The sequence below is a fragment of the Mytilus edulis genome, chromosome 8, assembly GCF_963676685.1.
Source record: "Mytilus edulis chromosome 8, xbMytEdul2.2, whole genome shotgun sequence".
Taxonomy (NCBI): domain Eukaryota; kingdom Metazoa; phylum Mollusca; class Bivalvia; order Mytilida; family Mytilidae; genus Mytilus; species Mytilus edulis.
Window position 1 is genome coordinate 15,438,635 of NC_092351.1, and position 12,954 is coordinate 15,451,588.

The 12,954-nt window shown below is 30.4% G+C and overlaps 1 protein-coding gene across 1 annotated transcript; it reads left to right on the forward strand.

Moving 5' to 3' along the window:
- The first annotated feature begins 1,814 nt into the window (after nucleotides 1–1,814).
- Nucleotides 1,815–12,396, forward strand: LOC139484910 (uncharacterized). Its single transcript, XM_071268957.1, has 4 exons — nucleotides 1,815–1,947; nucleotides 10,561–10,711; nucleotides 11,212–11,292; nucleotides 12,225–12,396. The coding sequence occupies exons 1-4, from the start codon at nucleotides 1,927–1,929 to the stop codon at nucleotides 12,353–12,355; spliced, it is 384 nt and encodes a 127-aa protein (XP_071125058.1). The 5' UTR covers nucleotides 1,815–1,926; the 3' UTR covers nucleotides 12,356–12,396.
- The last annotated feature ends 558 nt before the right edge of the window (nucleotides 12,397–12,954 follow it).

Below are 12,954 nucleotides of genomic sequence, written 5' to 3' on the forward strand. Positions count from 1 at the left end.
CTGGTGATATCCTCGGATACGAAACGTCCACCAGCAGTGGTATCGAACCAGTGGTGCAAATAGTTTTCAGAAGGTACCAGGCTTATATATCTAATACGCCAGACGCTTGTTTCGTCTACATAAGACTCATCAGTGACGCTCAGATAAAAAAATGTTGAAAGTAAAACTTTACTTCGAGATCATTATAATAAAGATCTAAATACATATATTCTATTCAGTTAAGAAAGTCTTAAACATGCAAAAGTTTTTCTGGGGAAAGTTTAAGTGACTTCTTTAATCAAATTAACGACGCAATCACCAGTTGAGTGATCATGATGTAATGTACTTCAAATTATAAAAATGTCGTAACAACAATCCCGTCACTTACCTTCTCTTATGACATCACTGAAAGAAACTATTAACAGAAAGTTCCCATTCGGAGCACCTTATATGGTATGACTGGCATTACAACATCTATATTTAACAAGAGAAAATTGACGTCCGTTCAAGCAATTATGTGTCATATAAGTGGAAGTTTGTGAGCACTGGAGAAAATTTCAAAATGTATCGACAGACAGTAGGATAGTTAATTTTTAATAAATAGATATAATTTTATATATAGATAAAGTAATCCCTATATTTAAGAATGAACGTGGATGTATTTAAAAATAATACAAATATAGTTATGTTTATATTTGCTGATGAGAATGTAAACTTTATTCCAAGATATATGTTCTACACCATTGGTACACTTGCCGTTACGTATAAGTTTGTTTAAAGGTTTTGTGCGCTTACACGGATCTCAAAGTGACTTCTGCGCTTTAAGTACAATATTACCGTAAAATTTAGAATGTGAAATACCGTTTCTACTGGTAAACCAAAATTTACTAGTCAAATTCTTGTTTCAATGGAAGAATTTAGCAAAAGTTTTAAGTTTTAAGTAATCAATGGTGACACACACGGGTTAACTTATACGCTGGAATATATATACACAACCGTATGATGAAGCCACAGGAACTTCGCATTCTAAAAGAGGATAATTATCAGTAGGGAATGAAAACCGTTTTTTATCGTAAATTTTAGTTATGGAGTTTCCCGTTTGAAATTGAAATGACTCAATCTAGAGAAGATCGACTTCTGTTGTTAGATTTATTAAAAGTAAGTTCCTATCGGTTAATTTCGATAGAATATGTAGAGAACTCTGCATTATTTAACAAATCATATCATCACCGGTTTGTAGACGAAACGGGAGTCTGGCGTATTAAATTATAATCCTGGTACCTTCGATAGCTATTTACTTTTTTTTGTGTTTGTATGACATTTGAGTGAATTTTATGTGAAACCTATTTTGAAAAATTTCAGAATATTCTTACATTAACCTAACAAATTTTTATACTCTAAGGAGTTTTTTTGTTACTTTCGTATGGCTCGTTATAATGTAAAAGTGGGACATTATTATATATAATTACATCAAATTAGTAAATCCAGTTAAATTCGGATTTTTGTGATCACATGAACTGTAGAAGGTGTAGGATCACAGCCGCATTTTTACCAAGGACTTCTTTTTAAAGGAATTTACTGCTTTGGTTGTAAAGCACATATTTGCCATCACAAACTTATAATTTAGCTAAGTTGTCATCAGTCTTATTTTTACATTTGTTCATGTACATTTAAAATGATACAATCCCTCAAATGCACATTTAAAAGTTCATCGCAACTTTGTAGCTTTGAGTTTTTATATAATAAAGTGTAATGTTTAACTACATGCTTTCTTGCATAACAATTACATGAAATCAATTCTGCATTTGTAAATATCATCTGTCGCCCAAAACATAAGTCTTTTAATCCGGAAGTTATCTGGGGACTTTTGTGATGTTTTGCTTTTGGACAATAACGTGTTGTTGAATCTGAATGAACAGTTGAAAATAAGGCTAATACTCTAAAACAATGCAGAAATTCATAATACTGGTAAGAAGGCTTTTTTTTTATATGCATCTTTGTTACACCTGAAAAACTATGTCAATCGAAATCTCTTTTACCATCTTCGATGCGAAATAAATGTGTAAACTGCTGATAGAGCATAAATTATCTCCGATTATTTTGCATTGAAATATATATCACTTACACTTAAATGTATAAGCCTCTATGGGCTACTTTTTTTTTTTTTTTTTCAACTTTAAATATTTTATTTCATTCCTGGTTGTGAACAATGTCCCTTAGCGCTACAACAATGACGCTAAGGTTCATCCCTGTGTTATTAATTGCTAATGAAACCAGGGGATTTGATTAGCAAAATATATGTTATATTTATATCGTGTGTTAGTTGCATTTTACAAAGTATTCATACGAGCACACAATACATACATATTATTCAGTGATCCTATATATAAACAATCATATAAGAAAGAAATTATAAAAAAGAAACCCAAAAAGACGGATTTTTTGTCCGTCATTTGTTTTGATTATATAAAAACTAGTTTAACCGAAAGTAGAATGATCAAGCATGGTTGACCTCATGGCCCTCATGGCTTGACAAATAATTTCATGAAGTGGTGAGTAATTTATTGCAGTCATTAAGTCACTTATCAAATGTGTAAACTTTTAAACTTGTAATAATCAAATATTTCTATTAAGTAATAATGAAATATGTTGAAGAGATCAAAGAAGGAGCTATTGACCTCTGCTCTTGATTGATATGTAAATTATTGATTGATTGATTCTTTGTTATTTAAATACTGACTGAAGTATTTATATCAGGTCTAATTTTCATAAAGAATAAATATAATCAAGGTTTCAATATTTTCCTCTGAAATTTTCTCAAAAATAGACTATCTGGATGATATAACATTTGTGTTTCAATTTCATTTTTTAGAACTGACAACATGTTCACAAATTTAGTTCTCTTTTCTGATAAATAAAAACATTTATAAATCACAAAACAAATCATTGTTATGACATGATTAAGTGGATTATATTCAATATCTTCAATTTTATATCCAAGCACAAGATTTTTAAGACAGAAGATATGTTGGTCTATATTAAAATACATAAATATGTCATAAATTGTTGACCAATAATTTTTTACCCATTTACATTCAAAGAAAAAATGATTATAGTTATCACATTTGGCACAAATCACACAATTTGGATTATCAGATATTTTCCAACGGTGCAAATTAAGATTAATTGCTGTAATATTATGCAGTAATTTCCATCTAAACATTTTCATTCTATTATCTTTTAAAAAATGGAACGTAAAAGTAAGGTTCTTCTTTATAAAATAAGTAACGTTATCAAAAGTAAAATGATTTTTCCATACATAGAATCCTACTGGGAGCTCTTTATTAGATATAATTAAAATATTATATATTTCTTTGAATGAAATTTTGTCCAGTTTGTAATACAATCCATGGCTATTCATCTTTATATCATGTTGAAAATGAATTTTAGTATTTATAGATGTTTTACTCTTTAATTTTTCCTTCCAAGATTTGGGTATAGCTTTTCGTAAAATACATGTTTCTGCTATCCAATTTTGTTTCCTTTTAAGTTTGTCTAAGATTTTTTTTGAAATTTCTCCTTTATCATCGATTATATCGTTTATAAAAATTATATCTTCTTCTATCCAATGTTTAAAAAACAAACTTTTGCCTTGATTCTTAATATATTGATTTCCCCATATAACTTGTTTCCTGATATCTAAATAATTCTCAGGTTTTTTTGTCTTCCCGCCACCATTTTTTATCCAGCATTTTAAGATTTCTAAATAAAAAGTAGGCAGATTTTTTATGTTTTCTAATGATTTATGAGAACCCAGGTTCATTTTAAATATGAGATTTTTACCCCCAAACTCACTGAAATAATAGGTTGGAATAATTTTCCAGTTTGCCCAAGTTTCATCTGTTAGCCTTTTTACCCAATTTATTTTCATTGCTTCAATGTAAGAATCTATATCTGTCATTTTTAACCCCCCTTCTAAATAGTTTTTTCTTAGCACTGAGCGTTTAACTTTCTCACTACCACCCTCCCATAAAAAATTATATATAATCTTCTTAAACTTAGATATAGTTTCTTTGCACAGATTAATTAGTGATGCAATATATGTTATATTAGGTATGACAAGTGTTTTGATGATAGTGATTTTACCAATCATGCTTATTTTCCTTTTTTTCCAATCATTAATTATTTTTTCTGATTTTTCCAATTGTTTTTCTGTATTCAGTTTTTGACATTCTTTCTTGTCAGAGCCAAAATAAATACCAAGACTTTTTACGTTATGTTTCCAATTAATATTTTCAAATTTGTCTTTGCAATGTTTAAGTTTACCTAGCCATATACCTTCTGTTTTGTTTCTATTGAGTTTGAGTCCTGAGAGCGATCCAAAGGTTTCAATTATATTAAGTGCATGCTTTATTTCATTTTTAGATTTTAAAAAAAGAGTTGTGTCATCTGCTAATTGTGAAATTTTTAGACCATGAGTTTTTTTATCAATTTTGATTTGTATTCCTTTTATATCATTAGAGTCTCTTATTCTGCAAGCAAGTAATTCAACTGATAAAACAAACAATAAAGCGCTTAAAGGACACCCTTGTCGAATTCCGCGCTCAATATTAAAGGTTTCTGAAATCCATCCGTTATTTAAGATACATCCTTTTATGTCATAATATAGGGTTTTAACCCACTTCTGAAATGATTCATTAAACCCAAATTTCTTTAATGATTCCAGCATAAAATCCCATTCCAGTGAATCAAATGCTTTAGAAAAGTCAATAAATAATATAGCTCCTTCAATATTAAAATTTTCAGAATAATCTATGATGTCTTGAATTTGACGCACATTGAATCCTATATAGCGATTTTTTATGTATCCATTTTGATCCCTATGGATTATTAATGGTAAGATTTTCTTAAGTCTTTGTGCTAAAGTATATGTTATTAATTTCACATCTATATTTAATAAAGTTATTGGACGGTAGTTATCCAGGGACAAAGGGTCATTTTTCTTATAAATTAATGATATTATCCCAATCTTTTGGGTATTAGATAAAGATTCTTTATCATAGCAAGTATTAGAAACGTTCAAAACTATGTTTTTCAGTTTTGGCCAAAATTGTCTGTAAAACTCTACAGTTAAACCATCTTTCCCAGGTGTTTTATTTAGTTTCATTTTAAAAATGGAGGATGTTAACTCTTCTAGTGTTAACTTACCATCTACCTGTTTACTTTCAGAAGATGTCAAAGAATGATTAATCTTTGTTCCTTCAATATATGATTTTAAGATTTCAGTATCTGGGTTGGAGCTTTTGTATAGGACTTTGTAGTACTCTTTACTCATATTAAGAATTTCACTTTGATCTACAGTTACCTCCCCATTTTGGGACAATAACTTATTAATAGATTTTTTTGATTGCCTGTGTTTTTCTAAAGATAAAAAGAATTTTGTATTTTTTTCACCTTCTTCAACCCATTTGATTCTTGACCTAATTTGAGCCCCTTTTGCTTTTAATGAATATATATGGTCTAGTTCATTTTCTAATTGTTTAATTTCATTAAAAAGATTTTTATTTGTGTCTGTGGGTAATGTATCTAACCTATCGTTTAAAGTTTTAATTTGGCTTTCCAAAACATTGATTTTATTTTTTCTTTCTTTGGCTTTCGATTTACAGTATTTAATTGTAGTGTCTCTGGTATCAATTTTGAACAAGTCCCACTGAGTAAGAAGATTTTCATTATTAAATTTATTCTCATACTTATCAATCAATTTATTTATTATTTCTTGATATTGAAAGTCAGCTAAAATACTATTATTCATTTTAAAGTAACCCTTTCCTCGATTACTTGAATAAATATCTAATTTTAAAGAAATAGCTTGATGGTCTGTACTTGAAATTTGAGCTGGTCTGATGTCAGCTGATACTGTCAGCATGCGTACTTGTGAACTTATTATAAAAAAGTCGATTCTACTAGCCTCATTTGTAGAATTTTTCCTTTTCCAAGTATATTGTTTTTTGGTTTTATTTAATAGCCTCCAAATGTCTATAAGTTTATTTGTTTTAATTACCTGTTTAAGATTATTTACTGGTTTTTTAAACTTTTTATGAAGATTTTGATTTTTTGTATCTAAACTAGATAGACGGTCGTTCATATCTCCTCCTACAATTAATGCACCAAGACTGTGCTCTTCAATCAAGCCATGTACTTTTTTAAAGAATGTGTTCCTTGCGTGGACTTCATTTGGTGCATATAAGTTTAATAAAGTAAATATCTTATCTTGAATTTCTAAATTTATTAAAATTATTCTTCCTTCATTGTCACTAAATTCATTTATTAATTTAAAATCGAGTGTTTTGCGTAAAAAGAAAGAAACACCTCTGGAATTTGTTTTGCCTAGACTGTGATGGTGTTTTCCATGAAATTCATTATTAATTTTAGTTATAATATCTTTTGAGAAATGGGTTTCTTGTGCCATTAAAATGTCACACTTTTGTTGTTGAAACCATGTGTATAGTCTAAAGCGTTTATCTTTCTTTGCTAATCCTTGACAATTTAATGAACAAATATGAAGATTTTTAATGTTCATAGTAGTTAGTTGTATTTGTTGTTATAGAAAACAGTTCTAAAAATCCATTTAAATGCCAACAGAAGTTTTGCTTATCGAGCTCGATTATGACCCAGATAAACACCAGGTTATTTATAGATCTATATATAGCATTGTGAAAGTTTAAATCTATTTTTAGTTTCATTACTGACTTTCCGAAAATCTCTCTCAATAGGTAAATGATATGTACCGGATTTAGATAGTTTTTAAGTGTAATTATTTTGCTGTTAAAATTAACACTTACGGTATTTATATAAAATATGCTACATTCTACCTTGTAACAAATTTTCTTTTCTTTTTCAGATTCAACATCAATGATTGATATGTTGACCTTGTATGAGTTACCGACTACCTGAATTATTTTTACAGTCAACATGTGCATTATATGGAATGTAAACAAATGAATAATTCTAGAAGTATTTATATTTGAAACATCATATGCAGGATTTACATTGCAATATAGTGTGGATACATCATTATTTTGTGAAATTGATATTCTAACTGAAATGGATTTTAACCATTTATGGAAATTTATAAATAGACATGCTAGAAGAATGAACCTTGACAGTATATTAATCCCAAACTTAGAACTATAAAATTGAATTAGTTTACTGCCTATATATATAGCTAACTGAGATCCATATAAGTGAATTATATTGGACATTTCAACAAAATCGTTTAAAGTGATGCTGATGCTTTTGCAGTTCATGAATGCCGTACCAGTTTCAAGCGACTTATAAACAGTGTTTGTTTCTGATAAATATTTTGTCTCTTTATTCAAAAGATAGCTTTTACATTCTAAACAGTCTTCATATAGACTTTTATTTGTATTTGAAATATTTACCATATATTTAAATACCTCTTTACATGTACTTGTATTTAATTTTTTCTTCTTTGAATGTATTCTATCTGTTATATAGACATCACACTCACAAATTATGTTTATGTTAACATTATAGACACAGTCTATAATAACAAGAAAAAGTAAACAAAAATATATATACAATATGAATAAAATTAAAAACATATTTTATAGAAAATGTTTTTTGTTTTTCTGTTGTTTTTTTTTAATATTTTTTAGAGGAAATTAGGATTTAGTTTTTTTCACAGGTTCCTCTCTTGCATGCAGCTCATCAGTAGGGGTGGTTGCATTTTGTTTATGGCGCGTTCTTGTCTCATCATTGGGTTTTTGAGAAGGTGTTCGAAAAGCTTCCTTTAAGAAGTGATCCATGCTTTGCTGATCTCCAGAAGAACGGTGTTGTTTGTCTTTTTTGGTTTTTTGTCGTTTAGCTTTTCTAACCTCCCTCTTTTCGTCTGTAGAATTTGTATCAGATGCTTTCGGATTTTCTTTTGATTGATTGTTTTGATTATTACTGTCTTGTTTCTCTGCTGTTTCACTTGCAACATGTATTTGTTTGTTGAATGTAAATCTGTTTTTAGAATTCGACAGATCTGGAGATTTGAGTTTATTATTATTTCTGATTTCCTGTTCCTGCTGATGACTAGATTTGTTGTCGGAATCAGAATCGGATTCTGATTGGCTTTCTTCACTGGAGGAAACAGTTTCAGCATTACAGTATTGGGCTGTATGGCCAGATTTGCCACAAGTTTGACACAACCAGTCATTCGGACAAGTAGTGCAGTAATTTGATTTATGTCCACTGCCTCCACAAGTTCTGCATACCCAGTCATTTGGACACTCAAAAAGCTTATGCCCCTCTTGCAGACATTTGTTGCATTTGACTGTTTTTTGAGTGTCTTCTTGGCCTTTGTGGAGAACTATAGCTCTATATTTACCAATAAGAAGAGTTTTTGGTAATGGTGTGGGGATGGGATCACAAATAGCAAAGCGATCACCTGTCTGACAGTTTGTTAGACGCCCATCAACTCTTAACCTCTCCCTATTTATTTTGTGTACAATACAGTTCTTCTCTTCTAATGCTCTTTGGATTTGTCCATCATCCGCTGAGCAGGGTATATTTTTTACTCTCACCCAAATGTTTGATGGATTTTCATTATTAGCTACCATAGGATTTCTGGCGTAAGTTTGAATAAGCTTCTTTCGAATGACAATACCATTGGTAAGCATTTTTTCCCTGTCCTCATGATTATCAAAGTACAACCTCCACATTCCCCTCACTCTTTGTAAGCCTTTTAAGTGACTGGGGTCTACAAGGCATTCAACTGCTTTATATAGTTCGACATGCGTGAGATATTGATCTCTTGTGGGCTTACTAGAGCCAAATAAATCATCTTCCATTATGAAAATAGGTTTTACGTCACTTACTGACTGATCTTTTGAAGATGTATCTTCGGAAGAGGCTATTTCAGCATACGTTTTAGTCTGGGTTTTTGGAATTGTCCCTCCGTCCGCCATATTGTATAATATTGTATAACAACAATCAGCAAAACTACACTGTTTTTACGATAAATAACTTCAAAATGCACCTCAATTTGCACTCAACACTAGGGAAAATGTCTAATGAAGTCACATGAAATCAGAATTTAAAGAATTGCTACTTATAATATCAATATTTCTTTTGTTTTTCGAGGAGCTCTAGCCTACCGTGGTTATGGCTAGGGTGCGTTCGAATAGCAGCCTCTATGGGCTACATTAAAGCTCAGAATGTCGTTTTGCATGTTTAACAAATTGCCATATCCTGCAAACTGAATGTAACTTATGTATATAGTGCAAATCACAAGGCAAATGTAGGAACTTATAAATCCATAAAAATAAATCATGAAATTGTAATAGTTGCCCACAATCTGTCTTAAGTCCATAGATAAAATCGGTTAACAAACGAAACCAGTGCAGAAGAAAATAAAAACAGGTGCAGGATTTTAATAACATAACCTGTAAAACGATCTAAACTAGATTAAGGTTTCCAATATGGGGCTTAACTAATTTTTGTTTCTAAATTCTGAGCTCTGTTATATGCAAGGAACATGACTTATGATGTGTTCAAATCCTAATCAACTGTACATACCTGAATATAAGCATGTAGTTGTTATTTTCAATCACTATCATTAACTTTTAAATCCAATACAATATATACAACCTTATACATAAGTTTCACATTGAGTTAATTGTAGATGATAGAAATCAGTGCCAACAGTTTGTAAATTTAACGATGACTGAGGGTAGTGACAATTGCAAGTCAGCTATAACTCATTTGTCACATCAACAGAGTTTCTGTTAGAATATCTGTTTTCTATAATCGTTCGCACTTGTAACGTTGTGTCAAATATTCAAACAATTTAGGGAACATCTGTATGTGTGCGATACGTCAAAAAAAAAGAAAATAATAAGAAGAAAAACAGCGTTTTTATAACCGATCTAGCTTTTATTCAAGCAGACTGTGATAACATCCTCATGATCCTGAAATACATCAATGTAATTTCGTGTTGCAAGTGTTACATGATTTCGAATTACTTTTGTAAAACAGTTTTTATACAATGCATTAATTATTGTTATAATTATACCTCACATAATAAAGTAATTATTTGATTAGCCAAAACGGAATCGCGTGTCATAGTTTAATTTCGATGTTTTTCCAAAAATTTGACAGGAGCGATTTAATAATACCAACAAAGCCTCCATCGAACAACCCTATTATTCCTCGGTGAATAAACCCGACAAAATGAAGCCTCCATCGAACAACCCAATTATTCACCGGTGAATAACCCTTGTCATAACTCAATGATCACGAGTTAATTCCCTTTACAATATGACGTCACGTTACGTCAGATCAACAAAAACTACGGCCAGATCCATTAAGTAAAAAAGCAACAAAACCAAACAAGACTTGGATCTAGTATCGATGATTTCTCTTGTAAAAGGACCTTTTAGTGTTTTGACAATCTGTTACAATATTTTACCTTTTTTTCATCGTAACTTGGTCGTTCGGTATAATAATCAATTATGGCCAATTAAGTTGGTGAATATCAAAAATGTATATTGTCATTAACCCTGATCTTTGTAGAGTGCAGTATGTTTTATGTTGTGTACTGGTTTTCGGTTAAGAAGGAGTACCCAGTGTACCTACTCTCATGATTGTACTTCAACCACTCCCTGCTGTAGAGATGCTAACGGTAATGCACTTCCTGAATTTGGAGGTGGCCTTGGTAACTTTGGTATGTTATTTGTGCATAATGCACTTGTATAATTGTTTTTGCGGAAAGCCTCAATAAAGTATTTATTGATAAAAAAAAGTTTAGAAAAAAATCTATTCTCTTTTCCGAATTATGAAACAAGAATATCTTCGTGTATCATAATTCAGAATAATTAAGCGAATACCTCAACGGTCGACATGGAATACATTCAGATAAAGTAGTTATGATAAAAATAATTCCAAAGATATCAGGATTATAATGATGTACGTCAACTAATCGTTCCGTCTACAAAATATGATAAGGTGATAATCAAACAAAAATCTGAAACAATTAAGTACGATTATCCTTGTTTTACACTTTTAAATTTTAACATAAGCTAAATATAGAAATTCTTTTTTACAGCCTTTTTTTGATAATTCAATTTTAATAAAATTCATAAATCACTTGAAAAAAAAATCCGCGTTACAAACTAAAACTGAGCGAAACACATCAAATACATTATCAAATTTGACAATCTATAGGAAACCCACCAAGTGGAACTTGCTCAAGTACTCTTGGTGAGCAGGGGGCTTCTTGCAGTTCTTCTTGTGGTTGTAAATCAGGTAAGTCTTTTATTAGAAATTGCTGAATGCACGTAAAACAAACGTTCATTTATGTTGATCAACAAGTGAAAGATAAATGTTAGACCAATAAGTTGAATTAATAATAAAAAAACCGATACTATATACATATATAAAAATATATAATTCATATAATAATTCGTCCAAACATCTCCCCAACAATGTTAGATCTGTAAATTTTCTTTAGTAAACTTTTATTTTATTATTCCTGCACCTGGATTCGTGATAGATAACGTGGCATAAAATCGCCTGCACTATAGTCAACGAGCTAGACCACACGACCACATAGGCTCTACAATAATAAAGCTTTTTGTTATTTGTTAATGTTGTTTTAAACTTGCCTTACTTTGCAAATAGATTGTTATTGCGCAGAGTTGTCATTGAAATCACACCACATCTACCTATATTTTTGAAATTTAAATTGGCTTGCAGCTTAAACCTTTTTTTTTACATAAATAACAAAGAATTGTTTTCAACATTAACCCTAACAAAATAATAACTTCAATTTAGGCATACGTTTCATAAGTTATCTATGATGTTTTCCGGTACAGATTTCATTCAAAACAGGGAATGTTACTTGTTTTTTTCTATTAAAGTATAAATAAATATTTAGAATATATCGTACCGTATTTAAGTTGCATCACACAACATATAGGTTTGGTTCATATTTTAGTAATTGTGCTACGATGTTTTCTTTCGTAATACAATAAATACTGTCAAAACTATTTAAAGGAGACTTTCATGTTACAAATAATTGTTTGCAATGAAAAAGAACAATATTGAAATAATCTCTTCAATAGTCTTATATGTATTTCTGTCGTAATTTCATTTTTATTTTTCTCTCAGTCGTGAGTTTCATATTGCAATAATACAGAAAATTCTATAAAATACTTATTGCATAAATTTGTTGACAGGTTTAACATGTTATGTGCCAATGAGTGGAGCATGCTGTCCTCCAGCATTATGTTATGATTCCATCTGGGTAAAACAGCAACAACTGTACTGGGCAAATTGTAAACCACCAAAATGTGTTATTCCTATGTAAAAGGGGTCATTCTATAACATAATAAAGTATAACAGCTCGTATTTCTTGTTAACTTCGTTGATACGGAGAACACTCAATTTATGTTATGTCGTGGTAATTTGTAACCATATACTACCTGTGAATTGTTCTATGTAGTGATGTTTCACTATTTTACGGGTAAGTTGAAGTATGATACCTTATAAAATGTTTAAACTCGCTGCATGTTTTGTACCTGTTATAAGTCAGGAACTTGATGTTCAATAGTTGTAGTTTGTTGATGTAGTTCATCTCTTCTCGTTTTTTGATATACATGAGACTACTGTTTTTTCTCCTTTGTATGGTTTTACACTAGTCATATGTTGGGGCCCTTTATAGCTTACTGTTCGGTGCGAGCAAAGACTTCGTGTTGAAGACCGCAATTTGACTTATACTAGTTTTACTTTAACAAATGGTGACTTGGATAGAGAGTTGTCACATTTGCATGCATGTCACATCTTCTTATATCTATTTAAAGTAACATAATGCATTTAAAAGCTTACCCAACTAAGACTCATTGTAATGTATGGAACATGTAACTCGAGTTTTGTTTGGATGCACCAACTGACTTCCAATAGTTGTAT

Excerpts from the sequence above, each read along its gene's own strand:
- LOC139484910 (XM_071268957.1), top strand. The coding sequence starts at position 1,927 with ATGCAGAAATTCATAATACTG. Across the intron at positions 10,712-11,211 it reads AGGTGGCCTTGGTAACTTTG|GAAACCCACCAAGTGGAACT; the intron begins GTATGTTATTTG and ends GACAATCTATAG. Across the intron at positions 11,293-12,224 it reads TTCTTGTGGTTGTAAATCAG|GTTTAACATGTTATGTGCCA; the intron begins GTAAGTCTTTTA and ends ATTTGTTGACAG.